General features: G+C 39.7%; 1 protein-coding gene across 1 annotated transcript; it reads right to left on the bottom strand.

The window, feature by feature from the left end:
• Positions 1–3,889: 3,889 nt before the first annotated feature.
• LOC131625401 (uncharacterized) lies at positions 3,890–24,915 on the bottom strand. Its single transcript, XM_058896262.1, has 4 exons — positions 24,821–24,915; positions 24,260–24,706; positions 14,908–15,154; positions 3,890–4,438 (listed from the first exon to the last, which is right to left on the bottom strand). The coding sequence occupies exons 1-4, from the start codon at positions 24,913–24,915 to the stop codon at positions 3,890–3,892; spliced, it is 1,338 nt and encodes a 445-aa protein (XP_058752245.1).
• Positions 24,916–26,008: the final 1,093 nt, after the last annotated feature.

Below are 26,008 nucleotides of genomic sequence, written 5' to 3'. Positions count from 1 at the left end.
ATTATTTTATTGGAATTATTTGACATTTCTCTGAAAATTATGGAAAATAATAGAATTGGGCCGAGATAGTGTTTAGTAAAAGGAGGGGTGTTAGTCATGAGACCCTTTACTAAAATTATGTTGTTTTTCATAAAAGAAGGAAAAGAGGAAAATTGGAAATAGAACGAGAAAAGAGCAAAAGAGGAGAAGAGAGCAAGAACGTGAAAGTGCAGAAGCAGAGAAAGAGGAAGAATTCAAGAATTTGGCTAAGGTAAGGGGGACTTATCTGATTAGCATCTATTATCGGGTTAGGGGTTGATAGCATATAATAGATGTGGAATTCGTATCAATTGAATCATATGATAGGTTTAGGGATTGAGGCAAATTGTGTGATGTTTGATCCCTTTGTTGAATCCATGATGTGTGTGATGTTATGGTCTTAATTGATGCTTAATTAGTGTATTCTGATGTGCATTTTGTGTTGTATGTGTGATCCATTTCCAGAAATTCGTGCTAGTATGATTTGAGGGCAATTGGGATGTGTAGAATGCTGTTTTTCTGCGATTTGGGGTTCTGAAATTACCGGTTCGCGCCGCGTCCCAGGGTTTGCGCCGCGAACGGCTGGGCAGAAAGCCAGGAAGTTTTGACACGCTCAGTTCGCGTCGCGTCCCAGTGTTGGCGCCGCGAAGGCGTACCTTTTTCTCGTTTCGCGCCGCGAGCATATGTTTGCGCCGCGAACTGCTTGGCAGAGATCCAAGGATTTTTTAGACGCTCAGTTGGCGCCGCGAACCATGTTGGCGCCGCGTGCTGTTAGCGATAGAACCTTTTTAAAAAGTTTAAAGATGCATAACTTTCTATCCGTTGGTCCGTTTGATGTGCCGTTTCGAGCTAAAAGAACCTTGTAAAATAATCTATTTGATGATTAATGATGTGATCGTGATTGAATGATGCATATATATATATATATATATATATATATATATATATATAAACATGCTTGATGATGATGGTAGGTATGATGAAATGATTATTTTGATGATGTTACTCATTAGACTTGACGATGGTATAAGTATGTTCATGTATGTTGCATTCATTCATATTCATTGATGATGTTGTATCCATGATGATGTGATGGATCAGTGAAGGGCATGATTCCCATTGTGTGGAATCTGTGCTGGCAGGGCCGTATCTTGATGATGTTGGATCGGTCATGGGTTATTCCCATTTGACGATGTTGGTACCACATGCATAGTGTCAGTTCATACATATGCATAATTTTATAACATGATTGGATGTATTCCAGTGTTATAAATATTGATGATGTGTTGGTTGATTGTTTGTGATGATGAAACTTGTCTGAATGTCTGTTTATGAAACAATTGGGTGAACGATGCAGCTATGATGTGTTACTGCTTTATAACCTCATAACATTTGTTAATTATGATGAGACTCACCCTTACATGTTGTCATTTTCAGATTGAGGATAGCGGCTGTTCAACTCGGTGAGGATTAGCTCATGAGTCAGTTATTTAGTTAGCGTCAGGTGTCATGCTCTAATATTTGTAACACTGGGGACGCGATGTTTAGAGTTTATGTTATAACTCTAGTTATGTTTGATGTTTTGAAGGATAAGATTTAAAGATGTTGAACTTAGTCCATTTGATTTAATTTCCGCTGTGTTAACATGAAATGTTTTTAATCAATGATGATTGCCTCAGTGAATGCATGACATGACTGAATGATGTTTATTTTATTATGAATTGTTGCACCCTTATTTTCATGTACTCTGAATGAATTTAATTAAATTGCCGCGGGGTTAGTAAGGAGTGTTACACCTTTCACAAAAAATCGATGTTTCGACATCCTTTCAAAATTTTCTTCTTTAAACTTCAAGACAAACTTGAACTTTGCATTAGAATTATATTTCTCATACTAAACATTCTTTGCATATGAACAAGTACTTGACACCAGGGAAGCTTCCATCATGAGCTGCAGATGAAAAAGTTTAATCCTCTAAAGGGACAAGTTGTCTTCAAAACTCCATTGAGTTTGAGCGAGAATATCTCAAATTTTGATCACCCCCGGGGGCACAAAAGCAGTCTAAAACTCCGTTGAGTGAGAATTCAATCAATCTGGGGCAATCAGGTCAAGATTCAAAGAATCTCTCAGAAGCATTGAGAAATCAGGGGCATTCACCCAAGCACAATTGAAACTACCTCAAAACCTGATCAGTCTGGGGCATTATTCCTCAGTTCATGATACTGGGGCATACCACTTATGATAGCACAAATATCAGAAAGTCCTCCTGACAGACAAAGTTGCTTCAGAAGTACATCGAAAAGTATAAATATCTCCTGTGCCTAACCCAGTTGGCTAAAGGCATATGTATACAAGGGGCATGACATGTTATTATCCCATTCATCTGGGGCAGTCAAGTCAAGATTCGAAGAATCTCTCAAAAATGCTGAATAACCAGAGGGGCAAGTCTATCACTTGGGGGCATGTTGCAAAGGCCACTTAGTGACCAACATCAGATGGTGTCAGTATCACTCTCTCATATAGAGTTCTAATCCAATAACTTCAAGCATCAGGTATACCATGCTACTCATCCCAAGGGCAGATAGACTCCCACATGCAAAGGGACACATATGGCCAAGAAAATGTTTTCCAACAGCAAGTGACGAATACTTGAAGAGATGGGGCATTGAAAATTGGAACCTTAGGGAATATTCCCCACAAGGTAGCACCTACCTGAATCTTCCCACTTCGAATATCACTCTCAACACGTTCTCTATTCAAGATGAGCTCCGTAAAACCAGAGGATGAACTGCCTAATAGGTGACTATAGAACGGACCAGTCAGCGTACCCATGAACATGTCAACCAACTCTCTGTCAACTAAAGGTGGTTGAACTCTTCCAGCCAAGTCTCTCCACTTCTGAGCATACTCCTTGAAACTCTCTTTCGGGCCCATAGTCATGCTTTGCAGTTGAGTGCGAGTAGGCGCAAGATCAGCATTGTATTGGTATTGCTTGTAGAAAGCAACATCCAAGTCTTCCCATGTATGGATGTTGGCACCGTCCAATTGATAGTACCATTTGAGTTGGGTTCCAGATAAGCTCTCTTGGAAAAAGTGGATCCATAGCATCTTGTCAGCAGTGTGAGGCTGAATCTTCCTCACATAGGATTTCAGGTGAAGTTTAGGACAAGAGACTCCGTCATACTTAGCGAAGGTTGGAGTCTTGAACTTTGGAGGGATAACGACTCCAGAGATGAGCCCTAGTTCCTCAAAATCCAGCCCAGGTACCTTCGGGATTTCCATAACTTTCATACGTTCCTCCAATTGCTTGTATTTCTCTTCAAGGTATTCCTCCTCATAGTAATAGTCTCCTTCTTCATCATTTTGCTTAGCAGAACCGACATTACTCTTTGCATCAGTCTTGATGCTAACGCTATCCTCATGGTCTTCGTCTTCGTGGGTTTCAACTTCCATGGCCCTTTTGAGAGGACCTCTGAACCTTCTTCCCATGTTGAAAACTCCTACCGACTTCTTAGTCTTCTTCTCCTTCTTAGTTAGAAGGGATTTCAGCTCATCTTGCCCCTTGGACAAGTTCAGGATCAAAGCTTGGAACTCGGCATTCTGAGCTTGGAGGTTCTTGACGGATTGTTCGAGATCCATTTCCTTACTGAAATAAACAGCAGAAAGATGAGAGACCTGTTATAGAAACTTGTGATGCGATGTTTATGAATGATATGCGTATATGTATGCAATGTTTTCAAGGAACTAAAAGGATTTTAACACATATTGAAACAAAAAGGAAAAACGTCATAATTAATCAAATCACGAATTCATAAGGTCATAATCATTGGTTACATCAAAGTAAAAATGCGAAAAAGAAATAAATAAAAATCTAAATTCCGGGACTTCTGTCTTCTTGACGGCGCTTACTTTTCAGGATCCTGACTTCTTCCTTGTGTGTCTTGATCATCTCTTCTCGTTCTTGGACAAGCCTGGAAATCTCCTGTTCCCATGAGTTGATCTGATCCGGAGAAATAAAATCTTCAATCTTCCATTTGCGGGAAAAATAGTCAAGTAGAGCCTCCCGCTCTTTAGCATTTGCTATCAATACTTCTTTCTCAGTTTTAGCTTCTCGTAAACGTCTCTCAAAGTCACCCATTTCTCTCTTCAATTGGTTGACAGTTGCAACAAGGTCTTCATTTGGAGAAGGGACATATGGTTCGAACACAACAAGAATAGTAGGAGGGGCGATTCTTGGTACTATGGGTGTATCAGATGGGTATGGCATCCCAAATTCAACAACTCGATCATAAATCCATTGGAAGTATGGGTCCAATGGAATGTAGTTTCTCCTCCCTATGTCTTTTGCACCAAATTTCTTTACTTTTGACCAGGCTTTAATGAAGTGATCTCTTTTCTTAGCTTCATATGAATCTGTTGGCTGAAGATTTCGTTTAGAAAGAATATCCTTTGAAGAGTTACAATTCGAAGGAAGATGGTTACTGATGACCATTTCTGATATTTAAAATGGCTACTGATGGCCATGTTTCGAGAATGTTGGTTTGAGTTGGAGTAAAAGATGGTTGGAATTAGAGCTAATTCGAAGAGGATTATCTTTAAAAGACTTAAACATTTTTGCGAAATGCGTAAAGTACTGAGGCTGAACGTGTCTTCGTGGTATTCTCAATTCTGGTCACGTTGCCACGCGTCGAAAGAGGATTCAGGCGGGATGATTTGAATTTCGAAGTAGTTTGTGTAACTGCACAAGGACAGATGGCATCCCAGGGATTCTTATGGGCAACGTGGCATCAGATTAGTGTAGGACCGTTAGGGTCGAAATTAGTATAAATAAGGGTCTTAATGTTAGGATTCTGTGTGTTCATTTTGTACAAATCACTCACAAATCACTCAAGTATCAAGTGTTTAGAGAACGAGTTCGCTGAGAAATGTACGTATGACACCAACACCAGTTTAATATCTTTGTACTTCGTTTTTATGCAAAGTATCTTTTCATTATTACTGCTTTCGTTTACTTCCTGTTATTTATATTCTTGCACTTCTTTTATTCTGTTTTATTTCATTTCGAAGTACTTTACATTCTTGCACGTTACATTCTTGCACTTTACTTTTTCTGCAATTTACATGCTTTTATTTATGTTTCTTCGAAAGTTATATTAACTTGTATAACCAGCATTGTTTCAAGTGAACATTCATAAGATCAAATCACAAAACAAGTTTTCTCGAAGTCAGAACAGGCAAACATGAATCGAATCATTTCAAAAGACATTTGTTTGACTATGTCCTAGGATCAATCTAGTCGATCCTGCGAGTAACCAAAGTATATTTTATATAGTTTGGAGGACTAGCGGTTGTTTACCGGAAATCACCGTAAACAAATTGGCACGCCCAGTGGGACAGTGTCAAACAGATTGTTATTAATTGATTGTTTTGTTTTGTCTAGAAAATATCAAGACCTTGTATGAACCTTAGGAACGGTAAGTTAACCAACAGTGCACAACCGATTCCTAAACGAAGGTACAACAGGAAAATGGTCAATGCGGCCAGTGGAGGGGGAGATCTAGATCCCCCACAAGGGTCGGGAACAGTAGCGGCAAGTTCTACACATGTTTCGACTTCTACTCAAGAGGTGCAGGCTATACCGGTTTCGACAGGATCTGAACCTATAGGTAGTTCCTAGGCGATACCCAAAAATACTACAGGGACAATAGGGACGGTACCAGTTTCGAGTTCGACCACCGCGCCTCCATTCATCAGCGCAAGCGAGATACCTTTCTCGACAAACGCTGCAAGTCAGTTATTTTTCCCAGGACCATCATCCACCTTCGAAGGATGGAGACCCAACAATCCATATGGAATGCCATATTCATATATGACAGGATTACGAGGACCAGGGCCCACATACACTACAACTAACCTGATGGCATTTTTCGCCGAATGTCAGTTCGATAGGTCGAAGCGCACAAAATACTGGTTTCTCTGCCCAAATACCCCCTTTCACTACAAATAGTCAGGCAGCATTCTGACAAGAAATGGATGCAAGTAACCATGATATGTTAGGAACCCTTGCTAAAGAATTGGGCTCGATTTTGAACCCATTAGCAACAAACATTGCCAGGACTAACCAGGATAATATGGAAACTTTCCAGAAAATATCATCTCAAATAAATCGAATGGCGGATTTTTTAGGAGTTCCACAGAATAGGCGAAGAAACAACCAATCAACCTATTAGGAAGGGGAACCCATTCTAGAACCAGTTCGAACTGCAATACAGCCACCCAGGTCAACACCAGTTGAACGAAACCAAGTGATAGATTTAAAAACTCGAAGTCAAACGACTAACGTTGGCCAACAAGCAGTTGCCCAGCAACAGCCTAATTTAGTTGTAGTGAGAAGGAACGAACATCCTGACGAAGTGGTCCATAGGGTTAGGAGAGACAATTTGGCAACAGAGAACAATCTCACTGCCATGATAGAGAGAATAATGGCTAAAAATGGCCTTAATACCGGGCTTCGACGCCCAAATTACACATCCCCCATAGCAGAATATATCATGCAAACAGAATTGCCAAGGGGTACCAAAGTACCAAAATTCACTAAATTTTCAGGGGACACCAATGAGTCTACTGTGGAGCACATAGCCAGATATCTGACGGAAGCAGGGGATCTAGCAGGGAACGAAGATTTAAGGATTAAATACTTCCCTAGTTCGCTAACAAAAAAATGCTTTTGTTTGGTTCACCACGTTGCCCCCAAATTCGATAGATGCATGGGCACACTTGGAGAGATTATTCCATGAACAGTTTTACATGGGTCAAACCAAGATAAGTCTGAAAGAATTGGCTAGCGTCAAGAGGAAGATCACGGAGTCTATAGATGATAACTTAAACAGGTTCCGTTTGTTGAAATCAAGATGCTTCACAGCTGTCCCAGAGCATGGATTAGTTGAAATGGCTGCAGGTGGCCTAGATTATTCAATTCGAAAGAAACTAGATACTCAATACCTAAGGGATATGGCCCAATTGGCAGACAGGGTTCGACAAGTCGAACGACTAAAAGCAGAAAAGGCCAGAGCAAGTAAAAATTATAAGAAGGAGAGAGTAGTATACGTCGAAGCCGAAGACGTTGATGGCGAACCTTTCGAAGACTCATACAGCATGGAAGAGGTCGAAATAGATCTTGCTGAATTAAAAGAGGCGCCACCTTATTCTTGCAAATTGCTCACCCCTTCTAATGGAAAAAATCCAGTAGAGAATGATAAAAGCGATAGATTTCCTAAGAAAACCTATACATTTGACGTCACTAAATGTGACGAGATATTTGACTTATTAGTAAAAGATGGCCAGATGATAGTACCTCCCAATTCAAAAATTCCTCCGTTAGAACAACGGAAGAAGCGAGGTTTTTGCAAATATCACGGTTTTTTAGGCCATAAAACTTCACAATGTTTTCTTTTCAGGGATCTAATTCAGAATGCTATCAAGGATGGACGTCTGAAATTCGCTGACAAAACCAAGAACCATATGAAGGTTGACGCAGATCCTTTGAGTGTGGCTGACACTAACTTGTGTGAACCACTTGACGTCAACATGGTGGAAGTATCTGAAATTGATGCTGCTGAGTCGGAGATAATTTCAAGCGGAAAGCAGGCTACTGAAAGCCTAAATGACAATTCGATCTTCAATACTGATGTTGAAGAACCCTTTAATGCTGAGCTGACTGAAGATCTGAAAGGAAAAACAAGTGAGGCCACTGAAGACCTCACAGTGAAGCTTTAGCAGATACGAATTTTCGAGGCTCCTCCGGCAGTTGTTAACATGGTCAATGTTAGACGGCCTTTATCTGAAATAGAAGAACTAGAAAAATGGCTGATAAGGGAGAAAGGAAAGATTGAAATCCCACCAAGAGGGAACAGTCTGAAGGATTATCTCTGGGATTGTCATGTGAAAAATGGTGGAAAAATGCTGATGTGCCCAAGATGTTCAGTTATGCTAAATCGAAGGGTTCAAGCCAATTTCGAGAGGGCCCTGCGAGAAAGAATGGAGCAGCCTTGGAGAGGAGGAAACTTATTGCTGAAGGTGTACCCAAGGACTGAAGAAAGCTTGGTGGGTTTCTTGGTCAGATGTCACAACGATAACTCTGAGATTGCATTATGCCCTAGGTGTGGAGCAGTTTATGATGAATTACTAGCGAGATCATTCGAAAGGGTGTATTTCTACATGGGTCGGGAAACTCAAGGACTTCGTCCTAACTTCTATGGGTTCGATAACAGGACCCCATCAAGGAGGCCTGACAACCCATACCCTAGAGCTCGAAGGGTCACATTCAAAGTTCCTGCAGACGTACCCTGGGATAGATGGATGCAAGCTGGTGCCAGAACCAACAAATGGCGAAGTTGGGACCAAGGAAGAAGAACTGCAATGGCATATAGGAAGCAATTCCAGACTTCCGATCGAGAGATGTACAGGTTGGAGAATTACAAAGGTAAAAATCCTATGTCTAGATCCTAATGGAGAAGGCACCAGAGGATGAAGAAGGCCCAAAGGGAATACAAACCAAGGGAGATTGGGGAATCAAGTAGCAACCAAATTCCAATGCAGGGGGCAAGGACAAATAAGCCTCTAGTAGAGCGTAAGTTGTTCGATTCTGAAAATGAGAAAGAAGAAGAAAAGATGCATTCCAGCCCTTGGAAGGAAGACGATAGGATGACAAATGATTTCGACTCAGACGGAGTATCATCCATAAACCTCAATTGCAATGTTGTGTCAGTACTCCCTCATGAGTTTAACCAAGAAACAGAAGTTGAAGATTGTGAGGAAGCTGATGAGGAAGAGATGGCAAGACATAGACCTGTGTGTTACTATGTGCTAAACAATGGGGCAGTTGAAGAGCAGAATGCTTTCTTCGAAAGGCCTGATGAAGGTATGAGGAACCATTTGAAACCACTCTACATAAGGGCCAAGATTGAGAATGTTGGCATTAACAAAGTCTTAGTAGATGGGGGGGGCAGCAGTGAACCTAATGCCCCAATACATGTTGAAGAGAATTGGTATGTTCGATACTGATATAAGACCATATAACATGGTTCTGTCCAACTATGAAGGCAATATAGGGCAAACTTTAGGAGTAATTCAAGTGAATTTAACTGTGGGTTCGGTCACCAGGCCAACAATGTTCATGGTGATACCAGCAAAGACTAATTACAATCTTTTGCTTGGAAGAGAGTGGATCCATGGAGTGGCGGCTGTGCCTTCGACGATGCATCAAAGACTAACCATTTGAAGAGAAGATGGCATAGTAGAAAACATCGAAGGAGATCAAAGTTACTACATGGTTGAAGTCAATCAGGTCAATAAAACTAGTTTCGACAGGAATTTGGCGAACATAGGACCTTGCCATGCTGCTGAAGATATATACACTCCAAACAGAAATGCTTTATACTATTTGTCTTTACATCCTAATGGATTCCAATGGAATAGAGAGATAATGGACGGTCCAGAAGATACCCCACCAGAGGAGCATTTACCAACAATACGGCCAACAAGCTGGGATGACGATGTTGGTCATGTCTGAAGCATCTTTTTTCGAAAAGATTTTGGCTTATATAGTCGAGAACAAAAAAAACACGGCTCTCGAAGCCGAGTTATCACACATGACAATCAGTACGGTTCAAAGAGAAGCAGAAACGAGGGATTCTGGAATACATCCTAACCCCCAATTCCTCGAAGATCCAGTTCAAGCCAAAGAAATCTCAGGAGAGGAGATGAGTCAAAGGCTGGATGCAATCTACGATGAAGAACCTTTGGGATTCGAGAAAGACCCAATGGGGGCAAATATCAAAATGTTAGCCCAAGACCCACTCGAAGAAGTAAATCTCGGAGATGGAGATCAGAAGAGGGTAACATACATCAGTGCAAAACTAGAGCCAACCTTGAAGGCAAAAGTCATTGCGTTGTTGAAGGAGAACAAAGATTGCTTCGCATGAGATTACGACGAGATGCCTGGTTTAGGGCGAGATTTGGTCGAATTAAAGCTGCCCATAAAGGAAGGGAAAAATCCCATCAAGCAAACTCCTAGAAGGTTCGCACCAGAAATTCATTCGAAGATCAAAGCAGAGGTCGAAAGACTTCTACGATGCAAGTTCATCAGAACTACGAGGTATGTCGAATGGATTGCTAATATTGTGCCGGTTATTAAAAAGAATGGTTCATTAAGAGTATGCATAGATTTTCGTGATCTTAATGCAGCAACGCCTAAGGATGAATATCCCATGCCTGTGGCGGAAATGTTAGTAGATTCAACTGCAGGCTTCGAATATCTAAGTATGTTAGATGGATATTCTGGGTATAACCAAATCTTCATTGCAAAAGAAGATGTGTCTAAAACAGCTTTTCGTTGCCCAGGGGCCATAGGCACCTACGAATGGGTTGTAATGCCTTTTGGTCTAAAAAATGCTAGGGCAACTTATCAAAGAGCAATGAATTCTATATTCCATGATTTTGTAGAAACTTTCATGCAAGTATACATAGATGACATTGTGGTGAAATCTGTTTCGGATAACAGTCATCTGAACCATCTGAGCCAATCGTTCGAGAGAATGAGAAAACATGGCTTGAAGATGAACCCCCTTAAATGTGCTTTCTTTGTGCAGGCTGGAGATTTCCTGGGCTTCGTTGTCCATAAAAAGGGAATAGAAATTAATCAAAATAAAACAAAGGCTATTGTGGAAACAAAGTCTCCATCCACGAAGAAAGAATTACAATCTTTACTGGGAAAGATAAACTTCTTGAGAAGATTCATCTCTAACTTGAGTGGACGCACGCAAGCTTTTTCTCCTTTACTTCGACTAAAGCAAGGAAAGTTCGAATGGCGTGCTGAACATCAAGAAGCCTTCGAGAAGATCAAGCAATACTTGATGCATCCACCAATATTATCTCCCCCAAGTGGGAAGAAACACATGCGCCTGTATATTTTGGTGTCAGATAATACAATAGGTAGCATGTTAGCTCAAGAAGATGATAATGGCATCGAAAGAGCCATTTATTACTTAAGTAGAGTACTCAATGATGTAGAGACTAGGTATAGCGCAATAGAAAAACTCTGCCTTTGTCTATATTTCTCTTGTATCAAACTAAAGTATCATATAAAGCCAGTTGATGTTTATGTTTCATCTCATTGCGATGTTATTAAACACATGCTATCAAAGCCTATATTGCATAGTCGAATTAGCAAGTGGGCGTTGGCCCTTACTGAGTACTCTTTGATATTTCAACCCCTTAAAGCAATGAAAGGTCAGATCGTTAAGATTTCATTGTTGACCATGCAGTGGTTGAGAACCATCAACAATATGTAGAATTGAAGCCTTGGAAGTTATACTTCGATGGTTCAACCCATAGAGAAGGAACCGGCGTTGGAATACTAATAATTTCTCCTGATGGAATTCCAACAAAGCTCAAGTACAAGATTGAAGGTCCCTTATGCTCCAATAACGAAGCTGAATACGAAGCACTGATTGCTGGACTTGAAGCTTTGTTAGAATTGGGGGCAACTAGAGTCGAAATTAAAGGAGACTCTGAACTAGTGATTAAGCAGTTGACGAAAGAATACAAGTATATCAAAGAAAATTTGATCATGTATTTTGTCATAGCAAATAGGCTGCTCAAAAAATTCGAGTACGTGAATTTGAATCACGTTTCAAGGTTGAAAAATCAAGAAGCGAATGATTTGGCACAATTAACTTCAGGATACAGGGTATCAAAAGAAAAACTAGAAGAACTGGTTGAAGTAAGAGGCAAAGCAATGGCTACCAAACTCTCCCCAAGTGACTTGGAGAACTCACAATTAGGTTTTGCCAACAAAGAAGAGTTCGAAGTTTTGAATATAGACGCTTTAGCAGACACAGATTGGAGAAGTCCAATTGTGAACTATTTAAAAGATCCTTTGACAGACACGGAGAGAAAGGTAAAATATCGTGCTTTATCATACTTTTTAATGGGAAATGAATTGTTTAAGAAAACTCCCGAAGGAGTTTTATTAAAGTGTCTGGGCGAAGCAGAAGCATATTTGGCTCTCTCAAATGTACATAGCGGAGCATGTGGTGCGCACCAAGCAGGGCACAAAATGAAATGGCTTTTGTTTCGATACGGAATGTATTGGCCTTTTATGTTGAAAGATTGCATAGAATTCGCAAAGGGTTGTCAAGAATGTCAAGAACATGCAGGTATTCAACATGCTCCTGCAAACGAGTTAAGTTCAATAATAAAACCATGGCCTTTTAGAGGTTGGGCGTTAGACTAAATTGGAGAAATTCACCCCAAGTCTTCTAGAGGTCAAAGATATATTTTGGTAGGAATAGACTACTTCACAAAATGGGTCGAAGCGATACCACTTGCGAATGTGGATCAGGAGGCTGTGATTGAGTTTATTCAAAAACACATTATATACAGATTCGGAATCCCAGAAAGTATAACCACAGACCAAGGATCAGTGTTCACTGGGCGAAAGATGCAAGATTTCGCCAAAGATATGGGGTTCAAGTTATTTACCTCTACACCTTGCTATGCTCAGGCAAATGGACAAGTCGAAGCAGCAAATAAGATAATAATTGGTCTTATAAAGAAACATGTAGGAAAAAAACCCAAGAATTGGCATAAAACTTTGGACCAAGCACTTTGGGCTTGTCGAACATCGCCAAAATAAGCTACAAACACAACGCCTTTCCAATTGACGTTTGGACACGATGCAGTGCTTCCAGTCGAAATATACTTGCAATCAGTCAGGATCCAAAGACAAGCAGAAATTCCTCCAAATACTTACTGGGAATTGATGATGAACGAATTAGTGGATTTGGACGAAGACAGACTTCGAGCGTTGGAGATGATAAAAAGACAAAAAGAAAGGGTATCCAGAGCATACAATAAAAAGGTGAAAGGTAAAACGTTTATCAGTAATGACTTAGTTTGGAAAGCTATTTTACCTATAGATCGAAAGAATCAGGCGTTAGGTAAATGGTCACCACATTGGGAAGGCCCTTTTCGGATCTTGAAAGTGTTCTCAAATAACGCTTATGAGATAGAAGAATTGGCAGAAGATCGTAGAATTTTAAGGGTAAACGGGAAGTATCTGAAAAGATACAAACCAAGCATGCACGAAGTTAAAGTTGCAAAAACGTAGATATTCAAAGGATGCTACGTAGGCCAAAATGGTTGAACAAGCACCAAAATGGCTTTATGTTCAAGAATGTTATGTGGTAAGTAAAGTAAACACAGACAAAGCAGTATCAAAATGCATTTCATTAAGATTGGGGGAATACATTACATTTCTGGAAAAGATTATGTTTCCAATAACAAAAGGGACTACAGAAAAGAAATATACTAGAGGTAAACAAAAGGAGGCATTCAGAAGATTTTAGATAATAAAAAATAAGACCTGTAATGCCTCTATCAAAAGCCTAAAAAAACCAACCCTTTAGTTAATCCTTTGCTCTAAACCCTCCAAGGATAGCAAGGGCAAGCTTTCTGCTTTGAACATGTCTAGAGACCCCGAATTGCGCATTCTTCTCACTATGCCCTTTTTGAGGAACATATAGGACAAGAGTCTTCCATATGGAAGACACGTGACCACACCTTGGCGAGAAGCAGCCATGGAAACAGCTTCGACAAGCCCTTTGAAGATTAGCAATGGAAAGTTTATCTTCTTTCCTCGGAGGGCACAGAGTATAAACTTCAGATCCTCCATCATGATGTTGTCTAGGTTATGGCTTCGTGGGCGGAAGTTACCCACCAAAAGCTGGTGCCAAATCTTGATGACTTTAGCACTAAAGGGGTCTTTTTTCATGAGGGTCCTCAACATACGATAGGTGGTCATGTTGATGGTGTTGTCATCAAAAGCTTCTCCAAAATTTTCGCATCTCAGCAAGTCAGAGATGGTGGAAGGAGTGATGGTAATGTGAGCCCTTCGAACTTCAGATACGATAGTGGTCCTCCCTTCCAGATCTATTCGCAGAGACGCAAACATCCAGAAATCTGCTAACATGTTGGGATAAACAGATCCCTCCAGGATTTCAGGATAGAACTGAAGATGTTGGTTAGCAAAGAGTGCGCTGAAGCTGATATGGTTTTCATCAAACTCTTCTCAGAAAGTTTGAACTCTTTCTTGATACAAGCTCTGATGGTATTGTAGGTTAAGGGTTGCGCCATTTGAGAAGGAAAAAAGATTTTGTTAAACTCTGTGTTTGAAAGGATGCAAGAGGAAGAGAGCAAAATATTGATAAGAGTTTAGTGAAAAGATGAAAAAGAAGTGGAAGGCTAACGCTTTATATAGAGTAAGTTGGCAATGAAACGACGATTCACGTTTAAGTATTTGATTGGACTGCGTTTGGTATTCCAAAGAGAAGTTATGGCCTCCGCCGTTTCCTGCCTTGGAAGTTGAAAAGTAATCATGATTGAAAACTGATGCACGCACGTCTCAAATAGACGTTTTGAAAAAGGTGATGTCATCATTTAATGATGGTTATGGCTAAGGGAAATGGAAACGTCAAGTCTAGGTTCAAGGGGCTGCGAAGGGTAATCTTGTCACGTGGTTACATTTATTAAAATCACTGTGAAAAATAAAAATATATTTTGGAAAATTTTAAGAATTGCTAAAATACTACTCATGACAACTGCAAAATTAGATGTGCGAAAGATAAAATTGCATATAGATTTTGGAGGAAGTTCGATTACAAAATAAACTAAGTACGGAATAGAAGAAGAGTAGTCTAAGGTCCAAAGTGGTTAATTAAAATCTTTGGGAAGATTATCTTTTATCTTCGAATACTGAATCTCCCATAAGGACATATGACATTTGATTAATGCCTGTTGTCTTTTCAGTTCTTCGATCTCTGGCACTACCTTCTGTGCTGACTCGAAGTGTCGAATCCCTGACTGCGCCACTTCAGTTAATTCATCTTGATTGGTCTTTTGGATTTCTACTTGACGAGACTGGGCATCCTTTATCTTCCCTTTGAGTTGCTCAATTTCCTGTTTCCAGGATTTGATATTCGCCTCACAATCTTCATATTCTTGCTGGTTCTTCGAACGCTCAAGCTTAAGGGTGTCAGCCTTCTTTGTTGCATTGTTAGCAGCTTCCCATGAAGAACTGTGAGAAGTCACTTTTGTTGTGAGTTCATTTTCGAAGGAGATTAGATTGGAGTTGTTCAATCAGAGAACTCAATAAAACAATTACTTCTGAGACTTCCACTGGAACAAGAAGTAAGTCCACTTTCTTCAGAAGGTTGTTTAGACCATAATATTTAGTGGAATCCTTGCTGAGAGCTTCGACGAGGTTGGTTTCAAAGAAACTCTCCCTTATCTGACGAAGGAGTTTAGGAATATCATCCTTGTCACCGGCACTTGCCAAGACATTATAAGGGGTTCCAAGCCCAAGGGGCGAATGTTGCACCCCAAAATTTGCCCATCTAAATTTATTTATATCTGGCTTATTGCTTTACAATCACTCGCACTAGGTCATATAACATCTTATGCATCATTAATTAATAATCTAGCACGGGATCAAGGACTTTAAAGAGTTTGGGTTTACTATTGTTTTGAGGTTCTCATCTCCATTTAAGGTTGATCCAAATCATTTCTATATCTATCATGGTTGGAAGTCTAGATTTGATCTGTGAATCTCCTCATCAAATCGTGGGATGTAATATCTAAATTTAACCTGAGTTTGTGTGGAGCTAATGAATCATTTCAAGAACAAGGCATCATCTCTTAATATATGGAATTGGATATACAAGTTTGAGCTAAATTGATGAATGGAAGTGAGTTAGAGGTCTATTGAAATTGCTAGAGGATTGGGGTTAATCATCAAAGATATTCACGCAAGCATCGATTCAAATTCTATTTCAATTTCCTTTCCACTGTTCATTCAAAACTTACACATTCAAGTCCATCATTATCCAAATACTCATTCAAGACTCATTTGAAAAACAACACATGGAGAAAAGACTTGAAATTGGAAATGGAAGAAAAAGAAAGTTGTTACAAGGGGAAATAATGTATTATATGTCAAACTGCATTACAAGTCAAATTCATATCAAATTACAAGTACTACACAAGAAAACTATACAAAAAAGACCCCACAACGAAAACTGCTAGTATTCCCACCTCTGTTATTGTCGCTGCAAGAAGATTGATTTGAGGACCACTTTCCTCCATCTATGTATTGAGTACATTCATCTTCATGCTTCCACCAAGCTTCTATGTGATCCTACAAAAAGGAAACCATAAGAAAATCAGTCCCTGCAATCGGCAACCAAACAAAACTCATCAGCGAAAAACCAACATACATACACACATAACCATTCACACTAAAAAAGGAACAACCCTGCATAAATACATATATAGCCCTGTATTCACAAAACCAAAATCCATTCACAACACAGCAGCATCAATACATACATTCAAATTCCCAGCCACATTCAAAATAACCATAAACTGAACACAGCCTCTCCCTAATTTCATACTAACTGTTAACCGACTTTCAAACCCTCTTAACTAACCCACATTTACTCACTCCTAACTGTTTTCTAAACCTGGGAATTCCCTAACACAATATGAACTTGACTAACCACTAACAGCATATAACAGAATTTTCTAACCAATTCTCTAACCGATTCATAACTACCAAACAAGTCAGTTAAAAAAGCCTAACAGCATCCTAACTGAATCTCAACAGAAAATAACAGAAGAAATGGAGAAGGGTGACTAACCTGAAACATATATATACTCTGCTCCTCCTTCATTCAAAGCTCTCGCCATTCATTCTTCATTTTCCTCTCCATTTTTTCTTCATCTTCAATCCTCATTCTTCACTCGATCCCTCCACTTCTTTCTCACACACTCCACCATTTTCACCCAGCTTCATTCATCATCGCTTCCACAATCAACACCCAATCTTCACTCTTCAACTCTCAATTCTTTCAAGCTTCTTCTCCAAGTTCAATGAAAAATGCTACGAGTCCTCATCTTCATAACCTTCAACTGCAACAACAAAGATTCGGCCTCTGAAGAAATCACCACAATAAACCTTCACATCATCATCATCTTCATCAAGTAATGACGCATCAGCATCCATCAACAACATTGTAGAACCAACATCATCATCAAGAACGCGTTCGAAATTCGAAAAGAGAAGAAGATAACGTGAGAAGAAGAAGAGCGAGAGAGATTACCTGAATAGAAGTTCTCCTCGCGCCAGCCACGCAACCGCGATCTCCATCTGAGTGAATTAGGTTTGAAATCTAAGAAGGAGTTCGGAGCGGAGAGATTGACAACGAGCCTCAAGCACGCTTAATCCGCGATGAAGTTTGTGTTTGAATCGGAGAGATGAGAGAGATGAGCGGAGGTTCGATAAAGATTCAAGGCGGAGGAAGAGGCCGTGCACGGTGGTGTTAATTGGTCGTTCGAAGATGAGCTGCGCCGATCCCATCGCGAAGAAGGAAGAAGAGAGGAGAAGCTGAATCGTCACTCTTGGTAACCCTAGTTCCCAATTTTATTCTTCCTTTTTATTTCAATTACTTGTTTTATTATTATTATTTTGATTAATCTGATAATAAAATGGATCAAAAATGATAATCTGTTAACAACAAAATCACACAAAATGTCTTGGGCCTTCACCGAGTTTCAACTCACACCCCCATAGTGGCCCATATGCACCATTTTTGGTGTGCTGAGGAAACATGAACAAAAAACAAACTCTGTTGGGCTATCCTGGTTGGGCCCTGCGCCCAGTTACTCTTAACAATCCCATTTTCACTGTTCACCCCCCTGTTTATATCTTTATTTAGGTTTAATTAGTTTTTTTTACCAATTTCTTTTAGGCGATAAAATACTATTTTCTCCTACTAATTTTAGACTTTAATATAATTTTCGACATAAAAAAATAATCAACAAAAATATTAGTTTAGGCTTGTATTGTAACTCTTTTTGTTTGATTAGAATTCTTGTTGTTGTCATATAAAAGAATCAATAAAAATAGTATCTTTTAATTCATTTTGTGCATTATTTTGAATCATGTTTTGTATCATATTTTTAAGTGCTTCTCTTAGCCGTTTTACACTAATTTGGTACCATTTTACTTGTATTCTCGATCTCCGCTTATGCTTGTAATTTCGTTCATTTAATCCTAACATTTAGGTATAATCATAACATTAGGCTAGTTGATCATTTTTAGGCTAGTTTTCTCCCCTTTTTCTTTTCAACTTTAAAACATTAATAAAGGACGCCGCGAATCATGCTAAATGCCTTTTTTTAGTGTGAAAGAAATGATTAGGGCGTAGGCCCCGATGTATGTTCTTTCCCACTTAGCGGAAGAGAAATGATTGAGGCGTAGGCCTCGGTGTATTTCTTAACCGTTATTTAGAGAAACGATTGTGGCGTAGGCCTCGATGTGCATTCTCTAAATATTCAAAAATTGTATTTCATTTAGAGAAACGATTGTGGCGTAGGCCTCGATGTGCATTCTCTAATTATTCAAAAACTGTATTTCATTTAGAGAAACGATTGTGGCGTAGGCCTCGATGTGCATTCTCTAAATATTCAAAAAAACTCCTTTTTTATGGCATGATTCAAGTCACAAATTAATTTCCCTTAAAAGACACCTAACCAAAAACATTTCAAAATATCTAATAAAGGCTCAGACATAAACAAAGTAAGGAAATGATGCGAAGCCTTGTAGTGGGTTTTCGTCCATCATGGAATTACACCTAAAAGACACAAACCAATTTTCTCTCTTCTCTCTCTTGCCTCCGAGGCATTCTTTCTCTTGCCTTCAGGGCATTCTTTCTCCTAATCGGACACGTTATTTCCGCTCCATTCCCAGCTTAAGACTCCAGAGGTCGAGCAGCGGAGTGCGAATGTAACTGTTCATCTAAAAAACACAAAAACAAACAAAAACTAAAGAGCCGAACTACGGCGCTCTGATTCCTGAAAAGGATACGTAGGCATTAGGTCGCGGGGCCTAAGCGAGCACAACTATTTAAAAACCTTATTTTCCCCGTGTTTCTTCTTCTTTCATTTGCATGCATTCCCTTAGAATTAAGCTTTAGATTTACACACCCTTAGAATAGAACAAACATAGGTGGATACCATCGAGTACGATGGACGTGAGGGGTGCTAGTACCTTCCCCTCGCGTAACCGACTCCCGTACCCTATCTCTGGTCGAAAGACCTCATTCTTATTCATCCTAGGTTTTCTGATATTCCTTTCCCTCTTTGGGATAAATATATTGGTGGCGACTCTGTTCATCATTTTCGCGAGCGTGCGACAGCGAAGCACTATCAATATTATGCAGTGACTGTAGGACAGGAGTGACTATCCTTATCTGAGGGAGTAAGCATCGCAGGGGCCTGCTTCGAAGTAGTCACAGGAGTGATTGTAATCCCAAGGTTCGAAGTTTCATTAGAACCAGGTGTAGGCAGTTTGGAAGTTTCTTCTGCAGCATCTTGTTCAGATATAGTGTCTTCGCTGCCAGTTGGTTGTCCAGCTGCGTTACCACTATTCGAACATTGCGGGTTCTCCTCCATATTTTCATCTTGATGAATGGGTGGAGACTCATCATTTGAATGGCTTTCTTCAGCATACGCAGTCGGAATGATAGTTGCAAGAGGTTGAGTGTCTTCGAGAACGGGAGAAAGCACATGAGATTTGTGTTGAGAAACACCTGCGATGGACAGTTAGAATCAATCAAAACGAAAAAGAGGGGCAGAAATTTCATCTGTCATTCGAAAGAGCGGATATTTACCTCGAAGGTTGTCAAGGTCAATGTTTAAACTTGAGGCTTTGAGATCAGAAGTAGCGGGTACCAGCATCATCCTGCATTTACAAGGTAAAATGTGAACTTAATCATTAGAATTAGAATGTAAAGAAATGATTAAATTGTGAAACCCAAATACCTTGGTTGTAATGTTGTCTGGACTGGAGTTATGACTCTCCACGATGGGGATAGTACTAGCAGCCTTCAAGGGTGAGTCCTCAGAAGATACCTTGTCACTCGAAGAAGTGAGCTTCGAAGTCCCAGATCCCTTTTCTTTGGCTGAAGGGGTGGCAGCTTTCTGTCTTTTCTTTATCGCTTGTCTGGTGCGAGGAGGGGATTTATCCTCATCGTCCGAGTCAGCTGTTTGAGGAACTTTTTGCTTCGAAGACGCTGGAGGTTTCGAGCTCTGAAGTACATATTAAAACCAAGTGAGTAATATTCATTAAATTTCACAAGTTAAAATATAAGGTATCCATGTACCGTAGGCTTCTTGCCAGTGGTGACAGAATCACTCCCACTCGCCTTGGTGTTCCTCGAAGTTCCAGAACCCTTTTGTACAGGGGCTTCCTTGATTTGTCTCTTTCGAGCAACAGCTGTGAACAAAATATAAATCAATATTTCAATGAAAACGGAAAAATTAGTCGAAGGATTGTCTAAACCCCAACCTTCAGGTATTGGAGTCAAAATGCGAACGTGCTCAAGATCTATATGAAGATGTCCTTTGAAAGTATCCAAGGTATGCTTAGTCGGGACCACTCGTTCAGCGCGTTTTTTAGATTCTTCCTGAAGTATTTTTATGAGATTCCCACACACAAACCAGTCTGGAAAAGGATGGCTTAAGGCCACCCCAAAATCAGCACTAGTAAGTGGAGGAAATTTTGGAGGATGAAGTTCAAAAGCCACTTTATAGCGTAGTTCAGGTCGAACAGACGTAGGCAATTTCAACTTATCCAGTTTAGCATAAAACTTTTCACGTAAAGTGACCGCAGCCTCACAAACGGTCCGACTAAGGTCATCAGGCCTGTAGATAGTTTCAAAGAACTTTTGAAATGCTTGGATTTCTTTAATATGAGTCGAAGTACCTTTTTGGAAATTCTCCTGCACATCAGCAAAAGCTTCAGTTAGTTCCCGAGTAAGGCTTTCAGCATCGAAGATTTGCATATAATAATATTCTGTCCACCATTGATGAAAATCTATGGTAGAGTAAAAAGCAGGTTCGAAGGAAATGGGAGACAAAGTGGTGATGCCAACATATCGGGAGATTTTTTATTCATATTCATCTTCTGCCAGATGCGAAGTGTGTAGACACATGTGATTCCTTTTGTCATACAAACACTTTGGTTTGAGTTGAACCAGCCCAAACTGTCTTGAAACCAGATTTGGTTGATAGCAAAGGAGACAGCAATGACTTTTTGAAGATCGAAGTCGGTGATATAACAGCTTTGGGGTGAGGAAAGCTTCCCAGATGGCCATAGATTCAGCTTGTTGATCAGGAGAAGTTGCTGGAAACTCTCGAGTAAACCATTCGGGACCCACCTTACGTTGTAAGAATGGAGCCATCGAAGGAGTGAATTGATAACGTTTAGCGAACATAATTATGAATGCCAGGAAGGTTTCACGAAGTTTTCCACTTTCTTCCTTTGGAGTTAGGTAAGCCAATCTGGTTCCTTCCACTGTTCGATTCTTTATAGCTGCACTTCCTTCATCCATAACACCTTTATATGGGAGGTGAGCCTCAAAAGTGGCATTAAGCCATAGTTGCAGCAACCAGAAAGGACCAGCGAAAAGAAGAGATCATGTTTTATAGTTCTTAACAAGGTCCGTTGCTTCACCAAGATTCTCATAAAGAAATCCTAGAATTAACTGGCCTAAGTTTAATTTCTTCCCAGCATTTAACTGGTTGGCCATGGAAAGATATCTTTTTGCTACTTGTATGGACCTAGAGAAAAAGACGCATCTCGGGAGCCAAAGTGCTAGAAATGCTATGTGTTCTTCGTCAGAGACGTCTGGGTCCGTTTCATTGTGGTATTGCTGAATGAAGGCAATATAAGTGACTGTTGCTTCGTTAAATTGAATGGTGTCAGTATCCATGAAATTGGGGTCGAAGGTTTCTCCAGTTGGTCGAAGCCCTGTGATAGCAGCTACATCGAAGAGGGTAGGGGTAACCATCCCGCATGGAAGGTGAAAGGTATTGTGAGAAGCATCCCAGAAGTAAACTGACGCTACTAACATGGTTTGGTTATATTCTAAACCTGTTTTAGATAACTGGATTAAATCATAAATCCCTAGTTGTTTCCAGAAAGACGCTTTTTGTTTTTCTACCTTCGTCAGCCAAGCATAATACAGTTCAGGATCCTTTGCTAAAGGGATTGACCTAAAGATTTTCACAAAATTGGTTACATAGTTTAACCTAATTTTCTCTAAGACCAAAGGAGTTTCAGTTGAGGTCTCTTTTGGGCTATCAGGGTTAGCTGAGACTGGGTGACCTTCATCATCTATCTTATTCTTGCTAACTAAGGGCCTAGTTTTATAATAAGCAGGGAAGAATTTACTCAAAGAGGGGTTATTTCCTCCTGGTAGCGGACCCATGAAAGCATGAGTTTTTCCAGAAAGTTCAAAAGGGATGATTACCTGAGAAGCGTAGATAGCGCGTGCCTCCACGTCATTTGGGTCTGGAATATGTGCTTGATTCTTTATCTGCGTTGGATTTTGAAGTTTCTGAATGGGTTGAAGAGTATTTGAAGAAGACGCCATGGGTGAATTTGATTTGAGGAATAGGTTAAACGAGGCTAAAGAGAATTCTACCTTTCTGTGTTGAGGATAAAGAAAATAGAAGTGGAAGTTATGCGAGGGTAGAAGTTCAAGTATTTAAAGGTTTAACGGAAACCCTTTCAAATATTTTGGGTAAAGTCAAAGACACGCGGCATATGTTGATTTAATCCAACGGCGGTCGAATAATTATTAGCCTTACTCCTAGTATATAGGATTAATGATCATGAGGTAATGACAGAACGTGGGAATGTAAGTTCTGAGAGGACATCTTTGAAAATGACAAGACGTTTTGAAAGTGGAGCCATAAATGATTATGACGTTAGTCAGTTGTCTTGGAACTCTCAGAAGTGAGTAAAACGAAATCTCATTATAACAAAAAATGCCTATTTTTCTTGCTTTCGAAACAGGCATTTATTGGGGGCATTTGTTGGCTGAAGATTTCGTTTAGAAAGAATATCCTTTGAAGAGTTACAATTCGAAGGAAGATGGTTACTGATGACCATTTCTGATATTTAAAATGGCTACTGATGGCCATGTTTCGAGAATGTTGGTTTGAGTTGGAGTAAAAGATGGTTGGACTTAGAGCTAATTCGAAGAGGATTATCTTTAAAAGACTTAAACGTTTTTGCGAAATGCGTAAAGTACTGAGGCTGAACGTGTCTTCGTGGCATTCTCGATTCTGGTCACGTTGCCACGCGTCGAAAGAGGATTCAGGCAGGATGATTTGAATTTCGAAGTAGTTTGTGTAACTGCACAAGGATAGATGGCATCCCAGGGATTCTTATGGGCAACGTGGCATCAGATTAGTGTAGGACCGTTAGGGTCGAAATTAGTATAAATAAGGGTCTTAATGTTAGGATTCTGTGTGTTCATTTTGTACAAATCACTCACAAATCACTCAAGTATCAAGTGTTTAGAGAACGAGTTCGCTGAGAAATGTACGTATGACACCAACACCAGTTTAATATCTTTGTACTTCATTTTTATGCAAAGTATCTTTTCATTATTACTGCTTTCGTTTACTTCCTGTTATTTATATTCTTGCACATCTTTTATTCTGTTTTATTTCATTTCGAAGTACTTTACATTCTTGCACGTTACATTCTTGCACTTTACTTTTTCTGCAATTTACATGCTTTTATTTATGTTTCTTCGAAAGTTATATTAACTTGTATAACCAGCATTGTTTCAAGTGAACATTCATAAGATCAAATCACAAAACAAGTTTTCTCGAAGTCAGAACAGGCAAACATGAATCGAATCATTTCAAAAGACATTTGTTTGACTATGTCCTAGGATCAATCTAGTCGATCCTGCGAGTAACCAAAGTATATTTTATATAGTTTGGAGGACTAGCGGTTGTTTACCGGAAATCACCGTAAACAGAATCATAGCTGAAATATTTTGCACTAATATATAAGGAACATGGCTTGTCTTTTAAAGTGAAACCAAACTGATGTCGAGCTAAAATGGGGTTATAGGTTATTCCTCCGCGAACACTAAGAAGAGGTATGTTGGGGAATTCTCCACAACAATCAAACAACAAAGTTCTCTCAAACTCCTTTTGGTACCAGATGACGTCGTCAAAAGAAAGCTTCATAATTCTCTGAGCCCAAGTTAAACCTTCTTCATTCCTTCTTATGGATCGGGGTAAGTGCGAAATAAACCACTTATGCAACAGAGGAGCACATCCAAGAACCCAACCTTTCCTTTTTGACGCTCGAAAATGAATAGAGTGTAATAAATCACCAAGTAGGGTTGGAACGGGGCTCTTACTGAGGAATATCTTGATAGCAGCCACATCAACAATTTTATCATAATGGTGGAATAGGACCTGTCCATAAATTAGCAAAGATAAAACACCCTCTAAAGCATCCATGCTTGAAGCCTTAGCAAAAATCTCCGCTTTTTCGTTGAGGAAGTCAAGGGGTAATCCAGAATATTCTTTCTTACTAATCAAAACCTTCTCAATTTCAGCTTTTGGTAGGTGTAGGGAAGCAGCAATGTCTTCCCACTTTGGGTCTTCTTCTTTACCAGTATAAGGGATTTGATCGAGTACAGGAAGTCCCAGCAGGTATGAGAACTCTTCCAAGGATGGTAACAACTGAAAATCTCTATAAGTGAAGCAATGGAGGAGAGGATCATAGAATTGAACCATAGTATTGAGAAGAGTGTCATCCACCTTAGTTCGCACCAAGCTTATAAGCGTGTTGAGAGATTCAGTGAACCTGAGAGAACCAGAAATGTTGTCACAGAAAATCTTCAATGGTGTAGGCACTTTCTTGAAATTAAGGAAGAACGGTTTACGAACTTTGATTTCCATATTCAAATAACCTACAAAACATCATATGGTTAAGATCCTTCAGTTCCTTGAAATGGGTTAGTCATGATATGCATGAATGATGCATGTATGCATGAGGCACAAACACAAATAAGTCCACACAAATCACACAATTTCCTTAGGCTTAGCTTGCATGGAGTTAGACCAGGTGAGATACCCTTCCCCAAAGGTACTTCTAAGTATAAGGATGAGATCAGCAACGGGTTCTACCAAGTTACCCAGAATTGTCAACCCTTCTAAAGCACCCTCAAACATGATACATACATACCATGAAATGATACTCTGAGAAAGGACCTATCTGAGTTGTAGTATCGGGTAGCGACTATGCTCTCAACATACATCAAGAGTAGTCCCCCCACTATGTTCCTAAAAGCCAAGATGGGTTAAAGGTAACTAAAGGTCCTTAAGCTCCAACTCACCCACATATATCCACACGAACCTCCCTCATACAAGAGAAGCATGCAAACACCCGTAGAGGCCTAACTTAAGCGTGAACTCTCATATTAACTTAAGTGTACTTGAATCCGGGTATAGGATTCGTCCTTCATTTAATTCCCAAAACAGCCCTGAAAAAATAAAGCAAGCAAAACAAACATTAAGTGATCCTAAACTTTAAGGTAACCCCTCTTTTTATTCGAAAAATCCCCAACAAAGTCTCCAGTTCTGTAATACGGTGGGAGAACTGACTTTTTTAAAATGTCGCGGTTAAGCAAGAGTCGCCACCGACTTTTATTTTATCTAATTTAAAGAAAGGCTAAAAGAACAGAAAAAAAAACCTTTTTGAAAGAGATTGAGTTCGGGGGGTAGATTATACAAAGGGAAGGTGTAAGCACCCTTTGTATCCATGGCTATCCATGGGCTCTTAATTGCTTAGCTCACTTTAAAATGTTTGAAAGTGTTAAGGACTTTAGCTTGTAAAATAAGCGTAGCCTTTTTGAAGGTTTTAGAAAAGATAGTGTGAAAGAAAGTTTGAATTTAAACCAGAGCAAGCAATTAGAAGTAATTACCCTTAAATTAAAAGTTTCTGTTCTTTAAGACTTTATTGGGAAAGGGCTATCCATACCATAAAGAGGGC

This window comes from Vicia villosa, unplaced genomic scaffold, assembly GCF_029867415.1.
Source record: "Vicia villosa cultivar HV-30 ecotype Madison, WI unplaced genomic scaffold, Vvil1.0 ctg.000212F_1_1, whole genome shotgun sequence".
Lineage (NCBI taxonomy): Eukaryota > Viridiplantae > Streptophyta > Magnoliopsida > Fabales > Fabaceae > Vicia > Vicia villosa.
Note: the sequence above shows the minus strand (reverse complement) of the source record. Positions and strands in the feature narration are given on the sequence as shown.